Source organism: Python bivittatus, unplaced genomic scaffold (assembly GCF_059951505.1).
Source record: "Python bivittatus isolate LINGU-HERP-01145 unplaced genomic scaffold, Pbiv_v1 ctg000070_np1212, whole genome shotgun sequence".
NCBI lineage: Eukaryota > Metazoa > Chordata > Lepidosauria > Squamata > Pythonidae > Python > Python bivittatus.
In genome coordinates this window covers 46,548,612-46,561,186 of record NW_028277034.1, presented here as the reverse complement: position 1 = coordinate 46,561,186, position 12,575 = coordinate 46,548,612, and the positions used below count along the sequence as shown (strand labels likewise).

The 12,575-nt window shown below is 38.5% G+C and overlaps 1 protein-coding gene across 1 annotated transcript; it reads right to left on the bottom strand.

The window, feature by feature from the left end:
- Positions 1 to 1,306: 1,306 nt before the first annotated feature.
- On the bottom strand, positions 1,307 to 12,114 carry LOC103063064 (estradiol 17-beta-dehydrogenase 11-like). Its single transcript, XM_007441319.4, has 7 exons — positions 11,826 to 12,114; positions 9,078 to 9,185; positions 7,708 to 7,839; positions 4,243 to 4,349; positions 2,429 to 2,566; positions 1,792 to 1,908; positions 1,307 to 1,627 (listed from the first exon to the last, which is right to left on the bottom strand). Exons 1-7 carry the CDS (start codon positions 12,033 to 12,035, stop codon positions 1,552 to 1,554), a joined length of 888 nt encoding a protein of 295 aa, XP_007441381.1. The 5' UTR covers positions 12,036 to 12,114; the 3' UTR covers positions 1,307 to 1,551.
- Positions 12,115 to 12,575: the final 461 nt, after the last annotated feature.

Here is a 12,575-nt window from a genome sequence, read left to right as displayed (position 1 = left end):
TTACACTTCTAGCTTCCTGTGGATGTCAATCTTATTCCAATTTTTAATCTTCAAAATGTTAACTTGGAATAAATTTAATCTAACCCTCTGTAGACAGAAAATTTATAGCAAAACTATCAACAATGTTTCTGTGTATAAATGGAATGGAGAAGATATTTTTCCTGCAATTATTTTATCTCTAATTTTAAGAATATTATTAATCCATACCCATTTTACTCTCTTAACAGAGAAATTAGTGATTTTTTAAAAAAATAAATAAATAAGGACCCATATCAGTTCCAGGGAGAACAAAAATTATAATACTATCTGAGCGATAGTAATACAAATTATCACCAAGATAATTGAGAAGTGGCTCAGATAAAGAATTCTATAAGAATTCTTTATCAATATTTTCCTCAAAATAATCAGTAATGCAGCAAAGTCTCATCAACAACCAGGGATCTGAAAAAAGAGAATATATTATTGTTTGATCATGAATGTAAAGAGGAATAGGAAAAAATGGTATTCCTTATGCTTCAGAAACAGAGGAACGTGGGATCCAGTGATATAATCTGTCAATTGTATGACTGCTTAGGGGCAGTTCTACATTTTTTCCACTATGCCATATGGTTTTCTACCCGGAAAATATATGATGTTCCAACCATCTTTGCAATTGTTTTCTTGCTCCTTGCTTTGGGTTCATCTCAGTTCTCAAGAGATATCTTTAGATGAATAAGACCTGGATGGGTTTCTACCAAAACCTTTACAACCATTTAGCCTAAGTATTTCTGTTTTGTACTACGTGACTTGTTCAATTATTTTTAACTTATTATTTTAAACTTTTTTTGATAAAGTAAACATGATTTTGTAATAAAGGTCTTAACACATGGTATCTTGCTAGACTGCTACACTTTGGTAGGGTTGCCTTGCAATGTTGAATACGGGTGAAAATCCTTGTCGACCTGCAGCAAATTGCATTCCTTCATTCTGGAACAATCTGTCTTGAGATTAATAGAAGTATTCTAGATGAACATTTACCAGGACATTAGAAGGGCATATTTTCCTGATGTTGGCAATGCTGTCTAGTATTCAGGCCAATACTTGTATGTCTTGCCTCCCTATCTTTTCCTGCCTGCCATCCAAATTTAAGTTTTTCTTCAGAAAGTACCCCATTCCTAATAATTCAAAGTGTTCCTCTCATCCTGGAAGGCACTTTTTCTGAGATATTGTGCCAAGTAATTAATTCCCTTAGATGCTCATGAGATCAAATAAATAAAGCAAAAATGAAGCAGGATCACACAGAATTTGCAGATCAGTTTTGCTCTAAGAAAATGACATCAAAATCAGTGGGTTTGAATTTATGTTTATGTCTTCTTTATATGCCAGGAAGAAATAAACTCTTCACAATGTTGTACTAGCACTTTAAAAAGATATCTTAATATAGATTTGTGAAGAAGAATGCTTGGGATTCCTTTTGCAGGTTACATAATAGGAATATTAAATGGTGACATTAGAAATGTGATTGCACATAACCTAAAATTAGGGAAGCTTCTGAAGCTTTGATAGTTTGAGTCATTCTTTTTTCTCTATATCAAATGTGATCTTCATTAGTTTATCGAAAGCCACCAAAGCACGCTCAGGAAGAATTCTGGAAAAAAATAAAAAAAAACAGGAACATTAAATAAAAATCTCAACATCTGCTTAAATACAAGATCTTGATTTGACTGCTTGTTTTTTGTCTTTGCTATAACATGTATTTTAAATCTAACTCTCAATGCAGAAATTCAGCCCTTAAGCTCCCTGCATACATACAGTGACACCAAAGGAGACATTTTAACGGAGGATGGCATAAAAATCATCTTTTGATTGCAGAGTATCCCATCCATGAGTTTACTTGCAGCTTCATCAGGTTTTAGAATAGGCATTAACCTGGAATTACAAGGAACAAAATTGTTGATGTTATTAATAGTCAAATATTAATCATTATATTTTAAAAGAGGTGACTGGCAGGTCTTGTGGACTGTAGTCATCAGTGATACTGATTCCATCTGCCCAAGAATGGTGGTGAGAAACCCATGACCCCAGAGGTTCATGACCACCAGCCCGTTGCGCAGCTGCCACCATACCTTCTGTTATTTACAGGAATGCTTTTGGCCTTGCAGGCATTCTCCAGAAATTTAAAAAAAAAAGGGGGGGTGCAACCTTACTCCAGGATATGGTTCAGAAGTCTGCCTACATTGCCCGGAAAAATAAAGTTGGAAGATGGAGAGAAGGACTTTCAGGGGATGGTTGGGTAGAAGCTCATCAGCTTTCCTCTGGTCATTGGGGTTCTTGACCCAGCAAACACTTCCCATGGCAGCCATTTTGGGCAAGACTCCATAATATGCTCTCCAGATTCTGTAGGCTTCAAAAGGTTAGCAATGTGCATTCAGACTAACTTGTCTCTTACCTTGTCTGTGGGTTTTTTACAAGACCAGTGTTTATAAAAGTTGGACAAAAGCAGGTGGTCTTGATCCCATCTTTTCCCAAAGCATGTAATTCTTTAGTGAAGCCTTTATGAAACCCTACAGCAGCAAACTTGCTTGAGCTAAACAGGAGAGAAGAGAAAGTAGATTTACATAATTAGGGGAGAAAAAAATCTTATTTCTTTATTGTTAACTTTCTCACAATTTTCCCCAGTGCGGTACTCAACTTGCACAATCCCAGACCAGTGCGGTTGAAGGCATATCTGAAATATTTATTTATTTACTGAATTTATATATCTGCCCATCTCACTTGCATATGACTCTGGGTTGCTTATAGAATTAAAACAAAAATACTCAATATAATTTATCCATTAAAACAGTTAAAACAATTAAAAAGTATAACAACAAAAAGACAGGGAAGAATGCAATCAAACTTATACTAGCCATTTAATGGGCTCCATGCTTCCATGGGATCCCCAGGCCTGATGGCAAATCCAAGTTTTGAGGGTCTTCTGGAAGGCCAACAGGGTTGGGGCCAACCTCACCTCAGGGAGAATGATGTTCCAAAGGGTGGGTGCCACAGCAGAAAAGGCTCTCCTGGGCCCCACCAAATGAAGCTCCTTGGCTAACAGGACCTGCAACATGCCACTCCTACTGGACCTGATGGGATGGGTGGATGTAACTGAGGTGAAGCGGTCCCTCAAATAACCTGGCCCCATGCCATATATGGCTTTAATGCACCTGGAGAGCAAGTCTGGCTTGACATATGTCTGACATGCAGGATCTGAATGTATAACCACGATCACTGACTTGCTCAGATACATGTAATAAGCCTTTCCAGAACTAATTAAAATAAACAATCTTGTAGAGTGAAGCAACATAATATTGACCAGAGTTTTATACAGCTCTGATCTGATGGCTTTCTCCTCTCATGAACCAATCTTCAGTTTCTAAATATGAATAACTCTTAACATTTAGCAGAAGGCTAGTGAAATGTTGTCACAGAAACTGAAATGATCCATAAAGATTTTAGGCAGAAGTTTCTGGAAGTTTCTCAGGATGATGGCTGCCTCCTTGGAAATTTGAACTGAGAACCATAGATTTTGGCTCTCTGGTGTAGTCACTCTGTGCATTTGTAAATAAACTACTGTAAATATTATAATGAGTCTCCTGAGATTACCTTCAAAAGGGAATCAAATGTTCTCACTAGTGGGAAAACCAAGATATATACAATAGAAATTCTTAATCAAATCCTAATCAATTCTAGAAAATTCCCTAAACTCGGATAAACTTTGGGGGAGGGCAGGGTGGACTACTGTATAAGAGGATTCCCAAACGCTGGGAATCTTGCGTTGTACAAGAAAATCATTCTTTATGTCAGCACAAAGGCAGAATGGGAATCACTACTCTTGTTTGCAAAGTCATTGTCACCGTAATGGCTTGCACTCAAAGAGAGTCCAGTGTAGGTCTTGCACAGATCTCAGTTCCTCTGCAGGTATTAGTTGCCAAAGCTACTTGTAGCTCTATGAATATGCCCATATAAATACTCTCATTGCGCAATCCTGTTTTATTAGTCTGCCATTATGCCAGCTCTTCTTGCACATGAGAGGAAGATCAGTGAAATTTGTCTCCCACCAATGCTATTCTCTGAACTAGCATGGAGCAAAAATGGTGCAAAAGAGCCATATGAATATCGACACACTTCCTAAAACACTTCTCTTTCTCTTTCTCTTAAAGGTGTTTTTCCTCCAAAATAAACTACTTTTTGATTTTAACAGAAAAAAACTCTTATACATACCAATATGGCACCAGAAAAGGGGCAGGCACAAACCCACCAGCTGATGCAACACTGACTATATGACCATGGTTATTTTTCATCATAGCTGGCAGGAAAGCTTTTGTTGTCTGCAATTAAGATTTAAAACATGACCACAAAAAACAAAAACAAACAACAACAAAAACCCACATTGCCAGATGCATGTATTTTTGGTATTTTTCAATCAAAAACACATATATTCTTAAATTAATTCAAATGCAAGCTATTTATAATTAGATGATTCCTCCCTCTACAATAATCATTGGAAGCAGTGGTGAACTTAGTAATTTTATACATACTATGGTGTATGTAGGGCAGGAGTACTGATAAATACATATGAATTAACTTTCTTAAAATGTATTTCTTTTTCATACCACAGGAAATATTTAGCCTCAGTCATATACTATTTCTTTGACAACAATTTATCCGGAATGAGTTAGCTCTGAGTTTTAGTTATGTATTAGGTCTTTTCCAGTCCAGGTTTAGACTCAGTTTTGGCACAGAGACAGCCCTAGTAGAGTTACCACAGTAATCTCAAAGCTAGAGTAGTGCACAGGGGTATTCATGGGGCAGCCCTCAAAAAGAGTCTGGATACTGCAATTGGCCTAAAATGTGTAACACAGATGACGAATGGTACTTCAAGAGGTATTATAGCACTGCTGTGCTGAAATAGCTGCACTGATTAAAGTTAATTAAAGTTGATTAAGCCCTGAAAGTTACTTTCAAGGCTTAATTCAAGGTGCCCATAAAGCTTGAGCCCAGATTACTTGCAGGACTTTTTATGTCTATACACTCTCCCTCATATGCTTAGATTTTTAAGAAGTCTATTTGTCAGTCCCATTACGGACATGCATAACACCATGAGACTTTCATTATTGGAAATTGCTATTAAAGCTGAATCTGGCCTGCTTAGTGCAGGATGCAACTAAAAACAGTTTTTGCTAAGGCTTTTTAGAAAGTTAAAAACAAGGATTTGCTTTAGAGGTTTTGGACAGTTTTAATAATTTTTATTATATTTGCAAACTGTGTAGAGTCACTAATGGGAATGAGTGGCATACGTAGTTTTAAAACAAAAAAATAATCTTAATGTAATAATTGCACTATAAACAAGCCTTGTGCTTCCGATATGCAGCCACTTTGCATGATTTAGCAAACAAATCAAGAATCTTTAGGTAACTTCCCTTTTCCATTATGACCAAACCAGGAAAACAGTAGTTAATACCTCGGGGGGTGGGGGGGAGGGACAGGAGATGAAAAGATAGCTTCCAATTGGCTTCTGTGAGGGAAGGAAGATGGGGTTGCTGTTTGTACTTGGGAAAACAGTTGTAGCCAGGCAGAAACATTTCCTACCCCACTTCCCTCATACATTCACTCACAACTTTACTCACACGCATCCATGCTGGCATTCCAGCTATCTGTAATGACTGAGCCACACCCTGGCATTTTCAAGGATGTGCGACATTCAGAGGCAGCCTCACCCCACTCAGGGCCTTAGCTTACAAAAGCAAACACTAAGACAGAACGTGGGTGTGTGTGTAGGAGAAAACCTAGACTGAGAAGCCCTTCAAACAGTCACTCATGCCCTGGTCATCTCCCATATAGATTATTGTAATGCGCTCTACATGGGGCTACCCTTGAAGAGTATCCGGAAGCTTCAACTGGTCCAGAATATGGTCGCGCAGGCGATTTTAGGTGCATCAAGATCAGCACATATAACACCTTTGCTCCGTGAGCCGCATTGGGTGCCAGTTTGCTTTTGGGTCCAATTCAAGATGTTGGTTATCACCTTTAAAGCCCTACGTGGCATGGGTCCAGGGTGCCATCTGGAGGACTGTCTCATCCCCGTTACATCAACCCGTCCCACCCAGTCATGCAGAGAGGGCATGCTACGGACCCCATCTGCAAGAGAATTTCATCTGACAGGGTCCAGGAGGCGAGCCTTCTCTGCAGCAGCCCCTGCCCTTTGGAACACTTTTCTCCCAGAAGTGAGGTTGGCCCCCTCCCTTTTAGACTTCAGAAAAAAACTGAGGACCTGGTTTTGTCATCCCGCATGGGGTGGGGATGGGAATAGTCAGTTTTGGAGTTGGCTGGTTCCCTAGTCTTACCTTTGACCAATATTATCTGGTCACAGGCTGAAATAATATCACCATCTCTTGGATTTTATTGTATTTAATAACTGTATTTTATATTTGTATTATTTATGTTTTTACTGATTTTAAATTGTTTCGTTGTGAACTGCCCAGAGTCCCTCCTTGTGGGGGACTTGGGCAGTGATATAAATTTGACATATAAATAAATAAATAAAATAAAAAAGGAGATAAGAAAACAGCAAGCAGATGGGGAAGGGGAGGCGATGTCTGGAGATCGGTAGCTATTACAGGCAGGCAAGAGGACTGTCAGAACTACAAGCTACAGTGAACAACATATTTATTTATTTATTTATTTATTTTTCAAATTTGTGTGCCGCCCATCTCCCCCAATGAGTGACTCTTGGGGTGATTCCTGCCTGGAGCTTGGTTTAGAGTTTGGCCTGGAGCTCAGTAGCAACCAGAAAAGGAGCAACCCCACTGAGGCAGCACCTCATCCCAACCGGAGTTTTAGAAGAAGGCAAAGGTTATAGGCCACTTTACAGATTTTGAGACCTTCCTATTAAAGGACTGAGCATTAAAGACATATTTACATGCCAACATCACCTTGCAAAGTCTAGAAGGGTGAAGAGCAATAACCTGTTGATGGGAAAGGTGTGTGCTGCAATAAAGTATTGTGTACAGATCTGCTATGCTATGCTGTGTCCACTCCTTGGAAAGCAAAGAACCCTCACATCTTCTTGTTCCAAAGCTGTTAAACATAGTTTCTGACTTCAGATAAAAATCAAAAGCCATAACTAACCAAATACTTCCTGATGTACTCAATGCTTTTCAGAACAACTACTGTGTGCATGAATGCTCAGGGCTATATTGTACATTGGCTGATATAGGCAGCCCAACCTTAATTAGCCAAAATGGTCAAGGGTCAAATAAGGAATTCTTGATTGTCCGAACCTATGCTGAATGCAGTCCAGAAGATGGAAAACAGTATTTGGAGCTCTTAATGGATTGTATGTGTTAGAAGTCGATGAGGACTACTTTCAATCGAATTTAAATGTGTGCATATGGAATCTTCTTGAGTTGGTTCTTCCTTGGTCCTTCCTGTTCTCTGTTCCAGCCCATTGTTTTGGCTATCATACTGGCATACCTCAGATTTGTTTGCACAGTTTTCTGCTGCCATATCTCTGAAGCAGCTAGCAGAAATTAGTTTTACAGGCAGATGAGCCCTATTCTAACCTTCCCTAATGATACATTTTTAGTTAGGATTGCACTCAAAGCCAATATAAACTCAGATAAACTTGAACGCTGTATTGCTAATATTTACTGTATAATTAAAGTTTAAACTCTCAGTGATACTTACCCAGTAATGAGCTAGAATGTTGACATCAAATATTTTTTGTATTTGCTTGTCCTGTATGGAAAGGACATTGCCTGTTGCTGCCACACCGGCATTATTCACTAAGATAGTAACATCTCCAACATCTTTTCTCACCTTTAAAATTAAGAAACAGAAATGATTAAACTTTGCACTGTTTAAAGTTGGTTTTCTTTCTCTCTCTTTCTCTCTCTTTCTCTCTCTTCCTTCCTCCCTCCCGCTGCTACATGCATCTTGCACAGACTGAAAGGCACAGTAAAGATTGAATATTTAAAAAGAAAAAACATACATGTTTACAAATTCTAGACCAGGCTTCCCCAGCTTGGCATTCTCCAGAGGTGCTGGGACTGTAATTCAGTATGTTGGCTCTACTTATTTGGGGAGCTGCAGTCTCAATATATCTAGATACCCAAGGAAGGCTGATTTAGAGGGTAGGAAACACAGTTGGCCTATATGTACAGTGAATCTATGAAAAAACTATTTCTGTAAAACTAGCAAAATTTGAGTTAAATATACAATGATTCGAGTTAATTACACAATACTGTTCGGGCTTACATACAAATTTGACTTAAGGACAGACCTTGGGAATGGAACTCGTTCTTAAGCTGGGGATTACCTGTATTTTGTTTTAAAATTTTGTTGGTTGCTTTGACTGCTTGCTAGAGTAGAAAGTGAGGTATACATCAAATAAAGAAGCAAGCATTCACAGGATCTCACGGACAAAAATATGACTCTGAAAAGCAAACATAGGTGCATTTCTATGTTCCATTTCTTTCTTCAAGTAGCAATGGGTGAGATAACTAGGAGAAAATTTAGCTTCAAAAATGCCTACATGATGTAGACCGGTGTTTCTCAACCTTGGCAACTTTAAGACGTGTGGCTGGCTGGGGAATTCTGGGAGTTGAAGTCCACACGTCTTAAAGTTGCCAAGGTTGAGAAACACTGATGTAGACTCATCCCAAGACTGATAACAATATACAGGTAGTCCTTCACTTATGACAGCAATCGGGACCAAAGTTTGGTGAGGATCATGGGAAGTGTTTGCAGGCATGATGGCATCCCCACACTCCACACTATGGACAGCAAATCTAGTCAGTTTTGGAACTCAGCTCAGGCAAGACATACAGAATTTTGTATTCATCTATAGGTTCTCTATACTAATTTATATCAATAAAGAGTAAGAAATGAAAAAATACCAATATCCAAATTAGTAAATCTTTGATCAATGTTATTTGTTACACAATAACTATACCATACTGAGTAGGAAAATGATATGTGATATTTTTTTAAAAAAAGCTTGTTGTCCAAAGCTTCATGAAAGCAAGGGAAAGAACACACATTTACAGAATTCTCACTTTCTCGGCTGCACTGTAGACTTCCTCATTCGAACTGCAGTCCACCAGATAAGGATATGTTTTGGCTCCCAGCCTTCTGCATTCTTCAGCTGTTCCCTCTATGCCATGCTACAACCAGTAGGAAAGGATAAATATCATTCACTTCTTTGCATTCTGCCAACAAAACGTTGCTGAGTCAAAGAAGGGGAAAAGGTTGCTGCGAGCAAGATCACAGCTCCAGAATTTAAAGTTAGCATACGACCAAATCAAGACAGACATTCTGAACAGTCACAGATTGGCCTCTCTGAAAGGATACTTCCTTCCACACGGACTAGCCTGTTAATTGAGTCAATGGTAGAGGCTCTTTGTCTTGTGCCACTTCATCCCCACTTTTCCAACCCTTTCCAATGAACAGTCAGAACTGGGTGGCCACTATGCAAGCTCAGTTTTCACCGTGGAATTCACTGTGTCATGTAAATAGTGACTGTAAGGTAGAAGGAAGATTTAGGGTCATGTAATCTTAGTGTGATCACCTATAAAATCCTATTCAAATGTATGGAGCACTGGGACTCATCCCAAGACTCCACAGCAGATGTGCCTGGCCTGAGTAACCTCCATTGCAATGTATTGGGTCATCCCTTGAAATCAGTAGTAAAGGTATCATCAAAAAAATTATTTCTTTGTTTCTCATTCAAGTGTGACTGTAATCTTAAAATCTCTCCAACTGGGTGGGAATCTTCTTTTGCAGCACAGAGCATTCTAAATGCTCTTTGTTAAGCATGGAACAGGGATCAAGAGAGCCACCTATAGCACATTCTATCTAATTAGCACCTTTTGCCCACTGAATGCTATGTTGTCTAGATAATTTCCTTCTCCTTACTTTATACGGCCCTCTAATCAGTAGTTCTACAAGATAATGTTTGGAGGCACTTTTCAGAAATTAGGTTGTCTTATTTCTGTTGCGGTGTCCACAGGAAGAAGGGTCAAAAATGTTAAGATGGCATCCATGATCAGATACCTGAAGCCCCATCCCTAAAGGGCCAGGGCTTTGATTGCACGGTTGTGGACATGATCTTGACTTCTTTTACTCCCCAGCAAACCCCCTATATGTAAAACACATTTTCCACCTTGTGTTTCATGTTTTATACAACTTTTTCAGTGCTACAACAAAAGAAGCAACTAACAGCAAAATTTACTCCTAAACTGTTTAAACAAACAAACTTATGCACACACATATATACACAAAAGCAAACATTCTGCAGTTGTAAGAAAAACTTCCTTTGTTCATTTATTTGGAAATAAATAGCATTTTGCTGCAGAAAAATATGACATTCAAAACATAATAAAATTAGCACCTGTAAGTAGCCAATCCTCTTGAAAAAGCTAAACAGGGTTACTATATGGAAGGAGATCTCCAGGAAGTAGCAGAGTTGTCGGCTACGTTGGAGGGTCAGAAAAATAATCCCAGACACTACTGTCAAGAAAATAATAAGTCAGCAGAAGTCAAGGCTGGCCTCAGGGAATCCTGAGCTTTAAACTGTGGCATGAGCTACACTCCTCTCTTCCCCTAACTTTGCCATCATAAAACATTTTTAAAACCACTCAAAAAGGATGTTCCAAGGAACAGCATCACTCCATCACAGAGATTTTAATGCAAGACCTATTTGACATAGTTCCCATCATGTCCATAAGATGGCATGAGACATTTTTGCTCCAAGTCCTCAAACTTACAATAACCTCTACTGTTAATACTACACTGAGTATGTTCAAATTCAACATGGTACCTGCTTTCCCCCTCTCTCTTTCCCTGCCTTTCTTGAAGAATACTGGTCTCTTTTAACACAATTCAGCACTACCCTGTAAGTAAACTTCTTACAAGATGAGTGTACATCTGGGAGTGAGTGGGAGATTTTATCTCCCAGATATATATTTATTTACAACATGTTTATACTGCCCATATCAGTAGAACATAAAAACAATCCATACAATAAAATATCATAGTACCCCCCTTCTCCAGTGCAGGAACCTATACAAGCGTATACAAGAACAGCAGCAGTCCAGTCCCCATTAAGCTTCAAAAGCCTGTCTGAATGAAAGTGTTTTCACAGCCTTGTGAAATGCCTGTAAGGAGGACCCTGGGTGCACTTCTAAGTTTAAATGTTAATTCTTGATTTGCTTATAAAAGGATAGTGTGCAAACAGATGCAACATCATGACACACTGATTTTTGTAAAGAATTAAAGTCATGTATATAAGAAAACCATAGAAATATTTTGCTGAATAAGAATCAAGTTTGCAACAGTATGGGATGAGTAGGTTCAAAAACTTTATTACATCCAAGGCTTTTTGGTCCTTTTCTACAGTCTTCCCTTTGCTTTTACAATCTCTCTCCCCCTCAAGGCTTTTTATAAAAGAAAGAGCAACCTGACTCCAGTCCAAATATATTTTCCCCAATGCTCTGAAATAACATATGAAAATGGTAATCTGATTTACACTTTCTACAGAATAAACTGGGCTGAATACTAGGTAAACATGCTTTATGCTGTTTGAGAGAAAACTTTGTTAATTGAACACACTTGCTTCCACAAGTTGCTTACATCCTTTCCAAACGTAACACAAAGCATATTTCCGCTGAGATCAGTCCCTCGGAAATCTTTAGATTTTATTTCCAGGAATGTTTGTGAGCCTCTGGCATGTTCTTTTTTCTCTCTCCCTTCCTTTCTGTCTTTCTCGTTAACTCACTCATTCTAAAGTAGAATAACTGCTGTACCTTGTTTACGTCCCAGAGAACCAATCTGCTCCCATGTTTGGCAAATTCAAAGGCTGTGAGTCTTCCGATGCCGTGGGCAGCTCCAGTGATAAGGACAATTTCATCAGTGACAGATTTCCTCTTCACAGGAATAAAACATTTCACCAAAGCTTCAATATAGGAATAGATTATAATAAGTAAAAACCAGAGGATATCAAATATGAGATGCATTCTTGCTTTCTTCTACAAAGAATCTCCTGGGATTTGACACATCATTGGGAGGACTTTGTAATATAATAGGCTATTCATCTGGTAACTAGAGTTCTTGCAAAACTCCACCCTATGCAAATCCACTTAGAAAATAAAGCAGAGGAGTCAAGTCACCTGCTCTTTTAAGTTTATGACAATCAGCATCTTGGCACAGAGCTATCACCTAGGGGTAATAAATAAGCCTTTTTCTTTTCAGCAGTTCTGACTCTTTCAGAGATTGTTATGATAGGATAAGTTGCAATATTATTCAATTATTCAATTCCTTCTTCCATTAAAAAAATACAAAATAGCTGCACAATATGTTTTCAGTTAGAAGGAGTAGCAGCTGTTGAGTAAAGCTGAATGGTAGCATATTTAGGACAAATAAAAGGAGCTGCTTTTTTACCCAGGCCCTTGTTACCAACAATAGAACACATTTGCACAAAATGGAGAGATGACAGCTGGCTATAAAACAGGAGTAATCAACTGTATAGAGGAAAAGGTTAGTAATGACAACTAGTC